At 38.8% G+C, this 14,901-nt stretch overlaps 1 protein-coding gene across 1 annotated transcript in view; it reads right to left on the bottom strand.

Annotated features, from left to right (window-relative positions):
* Positions 1-14,901, bottom strand: part of EPG5 (ectopic P-granules autophagy protein 5 homolog) — a 120,251-nt gene that overhangs the window by 20,971 nt on the left and 84,379 nt on the right. The window contains exons 29-35 of the mRNA XM_012802003.2: positions 14,529-14,685; positions 11,085-11,279; positions 10,244-10,457; positions 8,027-8,175; positions 7,364-7,565; positions 6,763-6,835; positions 5,076-5,179 (exon numbers count right to left, since the gene is read on the bottom strand). Of these exons, the coding sequence (XP_012657457.1) occupies positions 5,076-5,179; positions 6,763-6,835; positions 7,364-7,565; positions 8,027-8,175; positions 10,244-10,457; positions 11,085-11,279; positions 14,529-14,685 (1,094 nt within the window). The remainder of the gene's footprint in view (positions 1-5,075; positions 5,180-6,762; positions 6,836-7,363; positions 7,566-8,026; positions 8,176-10,243; positions 10,458-11,084; positions 11,280-14,528; positions 14,686-14,901) is intronic.

Raw genomic sequence — 14,901 nt, 5'->3', positions numbered from 1 at the left:
GCTTGAGCCCAGGAGTTGGAGGTTGCTGTGAGCTGTGATGCTATAGCACTCTACCCAGGGGAACAGCTTGAGGCTCTGTCTCAAAAAAAAAGATATGGAAATATCCCAAATGCCTGTCAATGGATAAAGAAAATGTGGCATATACACAGCAGAATACTACTCAGCCTTAAAGGGGAGAAAATTCTATCCTTTTCAAACATGGAGGCATCTGGAGGGCAGCATGCTAAGTGAAATAAGCCAGGCCCAGAACGACAAACACCACATGATCTTACTCATACAACAGCTGGCTGGAAAGTATCCAGCCACTGTTAACACTATTTTTCATGCTGTGTGGCTGGATGCTTTCTGGACAGTCCTGGCATATGGAATCTAATGAATTTGAACTCACGAAGTAGAGAGTAGAATGATGGATATGAGAAGGCAGGGCAGAAAGGGAGGGAGAGAGGGAATGAGGAGTTGCTGATCAAAAGGTATAAAGATGTAATCTGGGCTACTCTCAAAGCTGAGGCAGGAAGATAGCTTGAGCCCAGGAGTTCGCGATTAGCCTGGGCAACATACAGGAAGAGCTTATCTCAAAAGAAAAGGAAAAGGAAAGAAAAGAAAAAAAGAAACTACAAAGTTTAAGATAGACAGGAGGAATAGGTTTTGAGATCTTTCATCCAACTGTTAACTAGTCCCAACTCTGCTTAGCTTCCAAGATCAGATGAGATAGGTCTTGAAATCTAATGAACATCAGGGTGACTACAGTTAATAATAACGTATACAGCAGAACCTCTATAGCTGACCACCTTCCTACACTGACCTCCTCCTTACGTTGACCTAATTTTCATAGATCACACATGTACCACGTGTACTCAATCCATAGCAGGCCTAGTTCCTTATGCTGACCACCTCTATATGTTGATGAGTTTGTTACAGTCCCTTAGATGGTCAATTTATGGAGGTTCTACTATTATTTCAAAACAACTATGAGGGCAAATTTCAAATATCTCACCATAAAAAAGGTAAGTGAAGTAATGGGTATGTTAATTAGCTTGATTTAATCATGGCATCTTGTATATATCAAAACATCACATTGTATCCCATAATTATAAACAATTATGACTTGACAATCAAAAATATTAATGATAATTTTTTAACAAAAAAAGGAAGTGTTTGGCAAGACTAAAACTTAACCTCTGGTGCAATAAAACAAGACTCTTAACTATCATTCATGCAAGCACTTCTCAAATGAATCTTACACACTCTGCGGCCTGGATTATACAATATCATCCTCACGATGATCAATTCCTTTAATGCCCTCATGGGATAATAGCACATTTAGTGTGAAACAAATGCTATCAGATTTTCTATTTCTATGCAAAGGAATGAAATGCACAAAGAAGAGCACAAGCCTGATGGGGTTTCTCAACACAGCCCTTCTGAAATTTTCTCAACACATGGTACCAGGCAAATGTTGTCATTTCTAACATTCTTGGGCCCTCAATCTCCCAACACTTTTTAAAAATCTACACAGCATGATGAAATAGTAATACATGTTTTTAACAACCTTTTAAGACAGGGGTTAAGGCAGCATTTGTTTAAATAGGGATAAAGATAGTTTTGTTTAGATAAAGTTGGGTAAGTTGGTAGAAGACATCCAGGAGGCAATAATCTCTTTGGATAAGATTAAGCTTCCAATTCCAGCCAACCCACAAATAACCTCTGGTATAGACAATAAATTCATTTTGCTTTCCAGGTCTTCATTTTTCTTATCAGTAAAGGGAGATAGGTGGAGCAGATGATCTCACAAAAAGGTTACAATTTAATACTTCTTCATCCTATCTTGCATAGCTTTCCTGTTTCTTATCTCTGAGCCCAGCTACCAAGTCTTGGTGTTGTATGTCTTCCTAAGCCACTTTCTTCTTTTATATACACAGGCAAGAGCTGAAGGGTGATTTTCCTTATACAGAAAATTGAATAGAAAGCCTTTATGACTATAATTTAATGTGCAAATCTTTCTCCCACTAATCAATATATTTTGCACAGTAAAAAGCAGCTGGAAATCTGCCCTTCCAAAAAAAAAAAAAAAAAGCATATACTATTAGGATTTCCTATGTTGCTCACTGAATCAATACTGATCAAACAAACACCGAGAATATGAATTTATACCTTATAGTTGGGCAAAAAAGACAAGACCGTATATATTAATGGTTAATTCAAAATACTGAATGAGGTACATCCAGACCACCAAGCCATGAAAAGACATGAAGGAAATTTAAATGCATGTTACTAAATGAAAGAAGCCAATATGAAAAAGGTACATATGGTATAACTCTGACCATATGATATTCTGGAAAAGGTAAAACTATGGAGATAGTGAAAGATTAGTGGCTACCAGGGGTTGAGGGGAAGAAGGGATGAATGGGCAGAGCACAAAGGGTTTTCTCCACAGTGAAACTACTCTGTATGATCTACAATGGTAGATACATGTCATTATCCATTGGTCCAAACCCAGAAAACATACATGGCCAACACTGAGCCTTAATGTAAAATACGGGCCATGTGTGATAATGATGCTTTAATACAGGCTCATCAATTACAACAAATATTTCCCTCTGGTGTGGGACGTCCAGAGTGGGGAGCTCATGCATATGGGGGGCAGTGGGTCTATGGGAACTATACTTTGCACTCAATTTTGCTGTGGACCTAAAACTGCCTTAAAACACAAAGTCAGTTAAAAAATAAGATCTATTACTAAGAAACCCAGATGACATATTGTTAACGTTAAAACCAGATGCCACACAAACGTGTGGCAGCCAGGAAAGTGCACTGCTCAGAATTCCCTTTACACAGAACTCGCTGGTCCAGCTGCAGCACCTATAGGATCTGCAATAGCATCTACGTTGAGGACATACTATTCCCTGGCAGCCAGCAACTGAGCACAACAGATCTGGACGCTGATGACCAACGAGTGGCTCCTTGCTCTTCTTTCTCTCTCTCCTCTCATAGGCATTAGACTTGCCCTGAGGTTTTCCTCTCCTGCTCCTCCTCTTCTCACCTTTGTAGGCTACACCCCGAATAAATCCCTGGAATTCTAACCCCATCATGGTGTCTGTTCCCAAATACCCACGCTACAACAATGCACTATGAAGTTTCTGAGGCAGGAGAGAAAGGAATGAGCATGAACAGGCTGTGGGAGGATAGAAAAGGCTTGAGGCTTCGTCCAGGTGGTGGAAGCCACATCAGCGAGTGAGCAGTAGAGGGAAGGTCCAAGGACTTCTAGGAACAGTGAGTACAGCAGTAGGGCTGGAAGGGAATGTCTCCATACGAAAACAACCACACAATGTGGTTGAAGTGTGCTGGGACCAGACACAGTTGAATGCTGAGCTAAAATACTACCCTTAAAGTTTCGCAATAGGCCTATCACAGGACATAATAGTATTTTCAGAAAATTAATCTAGGTAAGAACAGAAACTAGTAATAGGAAAAACAGGTAGCTACTACAAAAATCTTAGCTGGTTGCACCTCATATCCTTATAACCCCCCAACTATAAAACATTTAGATACACATTTAGATATTTTATAATATTTAGATATTATAAAACATTTAGATATTGGGTAAAATATAATAACGTCTCCGAGAATGCACAGCTAGGTACACTCAGTGAGAGAACACAGCTAGAACCAGAAGCAAAGGGAAACTAGGAAAGCAAGGTGTGAAACTGATGCTGAAGCCAGCCAAGGGCTAGGTGATGGGGGTCTAACGTCTAAAGACAAAGTCTTTTAGGAACTATATCCCTGCTGAAAAGTAAGACTGAGGGGAAAGAAGGAACTCCTCTGCCTTAGCTTGGACTCTAAGCCAGGGAAGAGAAAAGGTTTACTTTGGAAATTGAGGCCTGCCTTCAAGTGAGTCTGGGGTTTGCAACTTGCAGTGTGGGAAACCCCAACCCAAGAAATTAAGTAATTCAGCTGACAACAAATGTAGATCTTCTCTGGAGGGCTTCCATACCCGCAGCATAGACCTTATGGGATCTTCATAATGTTTCTTTGAATAGGAGCTCACAATACAAAATTACAAAACACCCAAGGAAACAAGCCTCCAAGACTAAGAGTCCAAAGGACCTGCAGATAATGGAATCACTGTATATGGATCAGAAAATAAAGTAAGCATGTTTAAACAATTTAAGGAAATAAGAATTAGAATTATGACAAAAGAAAGAAATTAGATGTTACCAAAAAAGATCAAGATAGATTTGAAAAACAAACAGATCGGGCTTGGTGCCTGTGGCGCCAGGCACATACACCTTAGCTGGCGGGTTCGAATCCAGCCCGGCCTGCCAAATAACAATGACGGCTGCAACCAAAAAATAGCCGGGCGTTGTGACAGGTGCCTGTGGTCCCAGCTACTTGGGAGGCTGAGGCAGGAGACTCGCTTGAGCCCAGGAGTTGGAGGTTGCTGTGAGCTGTAATGCCACGGCACTCTACCCAGGGGGATAGCTTGAGGCTGTGTCTCAAAAAAAAAAAAAAAACAAACAGATCTTCTCAGTCAGGCATGGTGACTTGAGCCTGTGATCACAGCACTTTGAGGGGCCTAGCAGGAGACTCGCTGGAGGACAAGAGTTTGAGATCAGCGTGGGCAACACAGAGAGATTTTGTCTCTAAATAAATAAATGAATAAATAAATAGGTCTTATAGAAATGGAAAATATACCCACTAACATAAAAAATCCAATTAATATATTTTAAGCAAACTTAGATAAAGAGGCCTCAGAAATTACCCAGGATAAAGCACAAGACAGAAAATATGAAAGAAGCTGAGAGTCACGGAGTGTAGGATGAAGTTCAACGTGCAGGGTAGGCAGTATCTAAAGTGAGAATGACTACAAACTTCCACAACTGACAAACTCAGAGCAACCTCATGAAAAAGTAAGAATCTACAAACTTAACCCTAAGTAATTAACTGTATTACTATCTTCAGTCACAGGTAAGTGCCTATTAACTAAAATTAAAGAAGAAGGCAGAAGCACAAGACTCACCGACTGGCTTAAGGAAACAATGAAAGCTAACCAGACATAAAACCAGACACCTTCCTACCTTTGAAACTCTCGTGTAGTAAGTCAATACAGTCCGTGAACAACTGCACGATGCTTGAGGCCACCACCGCATCACTCTCCAGCCAAGGGTAATGTCGTTTTTGGCTATTTTAAAGAAAAGAAACACCCACTTAAAAATAAAAGCACCCAAGATTAAATTACTATAGTTCCCACAGCCTATGGACAGACTAAGTCCTAGAAAACCTTCCGGTATGTAGCCCTAACACACTTTTACACCACCTCAAATGCTGTAAATACCTAGAGGTAAATTGTAGCTTGTAGCATCAATTGTGTAATTTTATTTTCTCTCCTTCCTACCCTTTAGTCCAATGCAATTAAGTTTCAGAAGTGTACTACCTAATTTAAATAACTGCTACCTAATTTAAATAACTCCTAAATTAACATCTTTTTATAATGAATGTAGACCTTTAACCATCCTGGCTCCCTTTCAAATGCCTTAGAAAAAGACCTTAAGGTGGCTTCAACAAATAGTTTTTTTACCCTAAGCATAAAAAATAAAAAATAAAATCCATGTAATAAACAGATGGCTGAAAATTAAGACAGGGAGTAGCCAAAGAATTTCTCTATATGAAAATTTTGATTTATGAATTTGGTCCAAAAAATTCAATATCAAAATAAGTTCTTAAACCAGGTGTGGTGGAGCACCTCCAAATCCAGCCTAAATCTAGCTACTCGGGAGGCTGATGCAGGAGGATCACATGTACCCCCGTGGCCAAGGCCAGCCTCAGCAACATCTCTCTTTAAAAAACAAAAATCCATTAATTCTTCCTGGAAATAAGCAGCCAGCACTATGGTCAACAGTTAATATACAATCACTATAAGATTTTGAAGCTTATAGATTATTCAAGGATAGCCCTCTAGCAAAAGCAAAGATTCAGAGCCTTTCACATTTTCCCTAAGTGGCTCTTGAAATGACCTGGGTTAATGTGAAGAGCCCTGAAACAAGTCAAAGACCTGAGCTCTAGTCTCAGCTCTGAGACTGGACACTAGTTAGCCAGCTCTGAGACTTGAGTATGTTCTTCACGTTCTCTGAGTCTTGAGATCAAACCAATGCTTTTGAAAACACCTTGTATAATGGGATGTCTACCACTGTCATAATTTTTACCAAACTCCTAATAAGTTTACCTAGCTTCTGTATATGTCTTTTTAAGGAAAAAAGAGTGAAACGGCAACTCAGTGCATTTGGACAGCTCTACATCTCAAAGACTTCAAATGCTTATGACATAATGCTTTGATTTATCTCAGAGTTCCATGTTTAAAGAGTAATTCCCACCCAGTAATTTGATAGCCAACTTAGTTTCAGAAAATAACTGATGTAGGAGAGAAAATCGAATTAGTCTCATATTTTGTTACATCACCACAGTCTAAGAGGAACCTAAGAAGCATCTGTTTTCAAGAAATTAAATACCACAGCTCATTCCAGTGCTTTACTGTGAAAAACTGGAAATGAATGCACAGTTCTGTTTTAAAATTAATATTAAGACAACATCTCTGATCATCCAGACTACCAGTTTCATAAATGGAAAAGTCTTTAAGTTATGTAAAGAAGCATTTTCTAAACTTAAAAACTAAAAATTAAATCTGTAAACTCATCACTTCTACCAAATACCAGGAAAATTATGTCTATGAATCTCAAAGACATCTGAATATTTAAAAAAACGATTTACCTTTCATTGTCCTCTAAAACCAGAATCCATGGCTTAAAGAGCTGAATGATTACTGAATGTAGAGATCTCAGCACTAAAAACCAAAAATTTGAGAGATAAGAAATTCATCCTTTCTCAGTATCACTGATGACACTATATAGAAAATCTACTTCTTATCTGTATACTCATAACTCATATGCTAACATGCTTAGTGTAATTATGCTTGTGTGTTCATTTGCTCCAGTGGAATTTCTCTGAATTGAAGACTTTTCATTACAGCAAGATGGCATAGATAATTTTACAATATACATTTTTAAAATATGTGTGTAAATGTTCAGAACCCTGTCCTTAGTGAGACAAATTAACAGAAAGAAAGAGCTGGAGTTTGAAACCCATGTCTTCGCACCCCACCCTGTGAAGGAAGGGCAGGGGCACGCTGCAGCAAGCATTCTACATTCACCATTTAATGGATATAGGTATGACACATACATGGGCCCATGCCTGTACTACTTATTTTCCATTTTCTCTCCTTGGTACTGATATAAATCTCCTAATGTGTCTATAAATCTCTTCTAATGGAAGGTCAGAACACCTAGCTCCACATTGCACTAAAGTATATTACCTGTTTTGCTGCTGGCAGATGGGTCTTGGGCCAAACAGGCCATTTCTGAGTCAATCAGCCTTCTCACGAGATAGCCCAAGAGTGTCTTCACATCAGCCATGTAAGGACTCCATTTTGAGAATAAACCAAAGCTTTTAAAGTCCAACTTGGATAACCGAAGCTTATAAAAAAAGTCTGAAAGCCACTGTATAGTCTCTACTACCTGGAAGAGATGACCAGTCAAAAAATGCTTAGTGACTGTCTACTTTTAGCATGGTATTATGACACACTGTGATGGGGGTACAGGTCTTTGATTTTATAATAGGGTTACAAAGATACAAAGCCTATGAAAAACAAATTGATGAATTTCAAACTCTTTTCTAAAGCAGTAGAATCATTATTTCAAATATAATACATTCCCATGTGAACTCAGGTCTCAGGGTTGAGTCAGATGGGCTAAGGTGAGCAGGAAAGGTTTACACAGTGGAGCACCTCCCCTTGTCTTGGACAGAAGGGCACAAGAGAAACAATTCACAAAAAGTGGACATGGGGAAAGCAAAGGACAAGAAAAGCATAAATCTCTCTTAAATACAATGCATAAAAGTATTCCACATGTTTAAAAAATAAATAGCAACGGAAATGTAAAAGAAATGCACAAACATGTCAGAGAAAAAAGCTACACACCTGCTTGTCTGACAAGAGAGCATCGGAAGAGCTTGCAAGCGCAGTGCTCTCAGCAGAAGCTGCCCCCTGCTGGCAGCTGGGGGCGCAGCAGCCCAGTGCTCTCAGAGTGGCTTTCCAACACTCAGGGCTCAGTAGTTGCTCTGCAGAGCCTAAGGAGCAAGGACAAGGAAGACCAAGTCAGTACCAAACTAACTTTTTCATCAAAGAACACGTGTGCTTTACAAAGAAATAAAAATTAAATACAATCCAAACAAAACCTCGTAGGGACACCTGGGGTGAAGAGACCCAAATAAAGAGAACCTATGAAAAAAACTAACTGATCAACTGGACATTTGATTTTCCATGTTCCTGGTGATCCTGTGGTAGTAGTATATGTGGTAGTATATGAGTCCAGCGGGGCTGGACTCGGGGACGAAGGGACCTCCATACTCCAACCCTCACAAGGCAATGGCAATGGCGCAATTCTCCTGGCTAGAGGGCTACAGTTATCTACAGGTGCAAGAGACACAACAGCAACAGGATCAGGGAGACTGGGTACACCCTAGACTCTCAGGAAGGAGTCTCCCACTAGCCCTGAAGTTCCACTCCTACAGTGAGGAAAAACCTAGATCAAGACTGAGAGGCAGCATGGAAAAATGGAGTCTACTAGCCATAGTCCCAAGTCCCAGCTCTACTACTTACAAACCTCCCATCCCAGAGGACAGGAATAATATCGCCTACAGTACTTCCCATCCAGAGGGGGTATGAGAATCAAACTGGATAACAGGAACAGATCTGAGGGGAAGGGTGAGGTCAGTTGCCATACGTCAGGGGACAGTGATGGACCTATGTCCAATGACTACTGTGGTCTAGACCTTAGGATGGTGGCCTAGAAATCAAGCTATCACTGTAGGAGTCATGCACACTTGGGAGACGGCAGTGAAGGCAAGGAAAACAATGGGTTGCCCCAGGGAAAATATATGTGGTAGAAGAGCAAAGGAAGGAACCCTAGGAACACCAACATGGTAGCCAGGGAGGGAGGGGAACCAGGAGGCTACAGGGCATGGAATCTGAGAGAAGTGACATTGTTATTCTTAAGCCTATAAGAATAATAGGCTGGCTGTACTGCTTTTCCCAGTAAGTATAATTTTCCTGCTAACTGCAAGTCGGTGGTAGTCTACATAAACAGTTCATAATCTCTTTAAATAGTTTCAGGGAAAAACACCTATAACACTGGATCAAATTTTGAGAGTTTAGAACAAAAATTAGCTATGCACATATTCATTAAAATTCATATACATATATTTCTTGTCTACCATTCTCTACCTACTCTGCAACTTGCCTCTGTAGGAAACAAGTAAAACTTGAAGTGCTTTGAAAATGAGAGATCATACATTTCAGGATCTTTCAGGTAACCCAACACACTGGATCATAAACTTATCCATTAAACAATTCCTACTAAATAACACAAAGATTTGACAGAAAGTAAAATTTAGTTTTCTATTACATCTATTAAACAGTATGAAGTTTACAAGAATAAAGTAAATACTATTTCATTTATCAAATTTCAATAAAATTAGTGCCTAAAGAATTTCAAAAATAAAAAAGCCTATACCATTCATTCTTCCTCTAATCTTAAACACTCCTATGAAGAACTGCAGGAAGCAGGGGGCAGAAATAGTGAGAATGTGGAAATTTTAATGCTGCTCTTTCCATTGGCAAATATAAATACAGTCAATCATTATATAAGGATAAATTCATTTGCAAAACCCAAGAGTCAAAAAATTAGAAGGAAAAAAATCCCCCAAATGTATTTACTATCTGTAAACTATAAAAAGAACCCAGTTGTGCATTAGACACTTTATAAAGGTACAATTTCCCTTCCTGACCATGTCTGTCATCTATAAAATAGGCAAACCGTCTCCTACCACCCCTCCACTTTAAGACAACTGAAAGTCACAGTAAAGAGGTGGGTATATGACTGTAGACTTCAACACCAGCACTATGCACTGCCCTGCCCAATTGGAGCCCATTCTATTATAGCATTTAGGACCATAATTGGCCATTTTTACACATAACTTTTGGGGCACTGTTCTTCCAGCCCTTTAGGTGATTATCAGTGACTCAACTCCTGTACTTGTATTATTTTTACATTTCTGAATGTCATCTGTAGAATGGAAAATGTGATATTAAATTTCACTGAGATCTAGTTAGTCACAATTAAATGAAGACACTTACTTTGCATTAGCAGCCTGAGAATGTCACTGTACTGGTCAGGGAACTGGTAGAGAAGAAGATAGGTCCAGTGCTTACAGAAAAGATTAAATGGCATCAAAATATCCTCATCTGGTTCAAGGCCCCAGGCAGTAAGTGCCAAATGAATGGATTCCAGCAGCCTGGTACGATCAGACAGAGGAGGTTTAGTGGCGTTTAACCATTGCTTAAGATCGAACTAAAAAGAAAAAGAAATGAGAAGCAGTTTTATTTACACTAGAAAATGTATTTAGAGAGAGGTCTGTGTGTACATTTAGTTTAAAACTCAAAGATTACCTAGCATTTTATAAAAATTGAAACTAAAATGTACATATACAAGTATGTAAAAGAATACAAGAAGTCCACTAATTGATGCCATGTCTACTGCACTCTCTGGGATCTCAGAGGTTGAGTTTTCTTTGCTCCCATGGGCTTTTTTGGTAATTTAAAAACCTTACTTACTATTCATTATTGATTTATGATGTTATTCTGTTCCTGAAAGAACCATGCATTTCTAAATCTTATTACAGCAAGTCTCCTTCCCAAGACATGAATCAGATCTAAGTTTTTAAAAAGGGCGTTGGAACTAGGCCCTTTCTGTGCTACGTAGAATAAGATGATCCCACACAATACAACCAACCCCCCAGCCCCAGAAGCAGCAGCTGTGAGGTCAGGCTGCTCAAAGATCAGGCAAAATGTGAAAAAAGGCCTCTCTCAGCCTATGGTCTACCTGGAAACAAAACTCCAGGGGTACTTTCATTTCTATGGAGTAGAAAGCAACAACTATTGCTGCATTTCAACAACATCAGGATCGAATTACTCTCACCTTGGTTAGCAGCATGAAAATCATATCACTGTTGTCTTCACTTAGAAATTTCACCACTTTCTCGTACAGCTGTATGAACTCTGCAGGGGCAGCATTGGGAGTGAAAAAAGGAGATAACAGAGAGCAGAGCCTTCTATTCTTCAGAATAGTCTGAAGCACTTTTTTGCACTCAGATTTAGTGTCACTGATAAACACCTTGAAAAACATAAAACAAGAAAATGTCACCAAAGTCTCACCTCCCCAACTTCAATTTAAACAAAGCTTTAAGGGTGCTAAATAAGGTAAATCAGACTTTTTTCTAAATGAAAATATAAAGCAATCAAAAGATATCAAAAATCAACATTAGATAACCCTATCATTTTCAATGTAGATAATATTAAAAATTCTAGATAATCCATTAACCTGATTTGAACACGCCATACATAGAAAACTGAGTTAACTATACTACAAAATTTGTAAGAGATTAAAATATTGGGATAATTGGGAGTTCAAAAATTTGCAATGTGCCTACCATGACTGCTAAGTATCCGAGATGGTGCTGCATTACAAACAAAACTAAGCTAACTTTCGTAATTAGTATATAATCAGGGTAATTTCATCTTGTTTTAACTTGGTTCTTACACTAAAAAGAACTAGAATATAAGCAGATACTTAAATAACCCTGGGGTAAGGAAGGTTCTGATAAGGTTGACCATAGCCAAAAATAATACAGGACAAGGCTAATAAATTTAACTATATTCAAATTTTAACTTTGATAAACCAAAAAGTATCATAAAATTTTTTTTCAGACATGGTTGCTTTATTTTTCACTTTAAAAATTCACAAAAAGCTTTACAGTATCTGCATTCCCCTTGTTGATCATCGGTAACATAAAATTTTAAAGAAAAAAATGACAAACTAAAAAAATGTATTTATAACAAATTCCACGTAGCAGGTTAATTAATAGTCTAAAGAGCTCTTTAAAAGCAATCAGAAAACAAGGAAGTCAGGTTGGGTGCAGTGGCTCACGCCTGTAATCCCAGTACTTGGGAGGCTGAGGCAGGTAGATTGCCTGAGCTCACAAGTTTCGAGACCAGCTGGAACAAGAGCGAGATGTCTCTAAAAAATCCGGGCATTGTGGCAGGCATCTCTAGTCCCAGCTACTTGGGAGGCTGCGGCAAGAGAATTGCTTGAGCCCAAGAATTTGAGGTTGCTATGAGCTGTGACTGCCATGACATTCTACCAAGGGTGACAAAGTGAGACTCTGTCTCAAAAAAAAGAAAAAAGAAAACAAGGCACTCCAACAGAAAAGGCGCAAAAAACAAAGAGCAATTCACAGAAATATAAATAAATGGCCAATATACATATAAAAAGACATACAATTTAACAAGTACTTAAAGCAATACAAATTAAAGTAATCATGAAATACCACTTCCCTCATCAGACTATCAAAACTTAAAAAGAATAATTCTTAGTGTTAGCTATGGTACAGAAAATAATAAATTCAAACACTCCTACGACAGCATAAATAGGCATAAACTTCCCCGGAGGGCATTGCAACAATATGCATCAAATACTATACAATGATACACATCAAATATACAATAAAGACCAAATCCCTTTGGCATAACAAGCACACCTCTAGAAATTATCCTAAAGAAAATAGTCCAACAGCTTGCAGAGATGTATAAGAATATTAACCTCAGCCTTACTGTAGCCAAACAAACTACCTGAATATCCATTCAGAGAGCACTGATTCAACACATTAAAATATATCTGTATCATGGAACTACTCAGACATTCAAAATCATGACACACGTATTCATATTTAACATGAAACAATGTCCAAAAGATGTGTTTAATGCAAAAGGGAAGTTACAAACCAGTACGTGCTCATTTTTAAGTGTGCATCTTTACCATGAAATGTTTACATACACTCACACACGCTAATACACATACACGCAAGAGGCAAATTAATGAAATGTTAGCTATGTAACCTGTATCTCTATATTATGGATTATGAGAGATGTATTTTCTTCATATTTTATATCCTGTCTGCATTCCTACTAATAAGCACATATTAGCTTTATGACCAGGGAAAAAACTTCTTAGAAAATAACTGATTCTAATACCTGCTGAGCATCACTTCCTTATAGGTATCCAATAGATAAGTACTCATTCAAAGGAATCTGGGCACGAGTACATGGTTAATTAGTGCTTACACGTTTTTTTTAAAATAGTTTTTCTTTTTTTACAGCATGTTGCTTAAATCTACATGGACTGCCCTTTCCCTGATTAAATATCCATATATATTTAAACTGTTAAGCCAAATAGATAAATGTTGACCAAAGACAGCAACTGGGAGGCAGCAGCTGTGGTGAGCTGGAGCAAGCACTGCACCGCCAGAGCCCTGGGGCCGGTCTCAGCTCCAGTCACCTGATCTTCTAGAGCCCAGTATTTTCATCTTTAAGTTGGGAATGATATCAACCATCCAGGGTTATTGTGAAGATGAAATAAAATAATGAACTGGAAAATACATGGTGTCCCAAAAGTCGCCATACACCGGGAGAATGAGGAATTGTAGTTAACTGTATCTTTATTTATAAAATATTCATTACAAGATTTTTTTTTTTAATTTTGAAACAGAGCCTCAAGCTGTTGCCCTGGGTAGAGTGCCGTGGCATTATAGCTCACAGCAATCTCCAACTCCTGGGCTCAAGCGATTCTCCTGCTTCCGCCTCCCAAGTAGCTGGGACTACAGGTGCCCACCACAACACTCAGCTATTTTTTGGTTGCAGCTGTGTTGTTTGGCGGGCCCAGGCTGGATTCAAATCCACAGCTCAGGTTTATGTGGCTGGCGCCTAAGCCACTTGAGCCATAGGCACCAAGCCTCATTACAAGATTTTATAAAGAGGTTGCCAACATATAGAGAATATTTTTGAAATATTCTATACAATTTTGTAATGAATATTTTTTAATTAGAAGTAGATTTCCCTACAATTTCCCATTCTCCCAATGTATGGCAATTTTAGGGGTGGCTTTTGGGACACACTGTATTTTTATAAACAATTAAGAGTTTCCGTAATGTTACTGTTAACAATACCAATATATGGGTGGCGCCTGTGGCTCAACAGAATAGGGTGCTGGCCCCATATGCCAGAGAAGGCAGGTTCAAACCCAACCCCAGCCAAGAACTGCAAAAAAAAAAAAAAACCCAATATATGACAGAATCGGTTATCTCCCCAGACCTTCAAATATAAATAGTTTAATCTCTCTTGTATGGGAAGCAAAATTCTATACCAACAATTCTAATCATATCTTGAGAAGCCAATAATTCCAAGGGCTTCTGACTGAGATGAGACTCACCACCTGCAGTATAAGTCTGAAGTCAATGCTGACCCTGTCTAAAGACACTGCAGGGACTCAGTGAACCTGATCAAGGCTAAAAATACGGAATAATCTTACCTGTCCCAAGATCTCAATGCATGAAGTAAAGAACTGCCTTGTGGGAGGATGACGCTGTGTCTCATCACTGACATAATCCACAACAGTGAAGAAAAGCCTAATGCCAACTTTCTGAACCCCAGGTGTAGGCTGCAACTTGTAGGCATTCACTAAGGCCCTGTGGGAAAATGTGGGTAAGATTAACATTCCAGTAAAAGAATCCAGATTCGTAAAGGTTTCTTTGGTTTACTTTACAAGGCAATATTCTTTTTTTTTTTTTTTGAGACAGTCTCACTTTATCGCCCTCAGTAGAATGCCATGGCATCATAGCTCACAGCAACCTCCAGCTCTTGGGCTTAGGCGATTCTCTTGCCTTAGCCTCCCAAGTAGCTGG

Source organism: Otolemur garnettii, unplaced genomic scaffold (assembly GCF_000181295.1).
Source record: "Otolemur garnettii isolate 467f Iridium unplaced genomic scaffold, OtoGar3 scaffold00012, whole genome shotgun sequence".
NCBI classification, from domain to species: Eukaryota; Metazoa; Chordata; class Mammalia; order Primates; family Galagidae; genus Otolemur; species Otolemur garnettii.
Note: the sequence above shows the minus strand (reverse complement) of the source record. Positions and strands in the feature narration are given on the sequence as shown.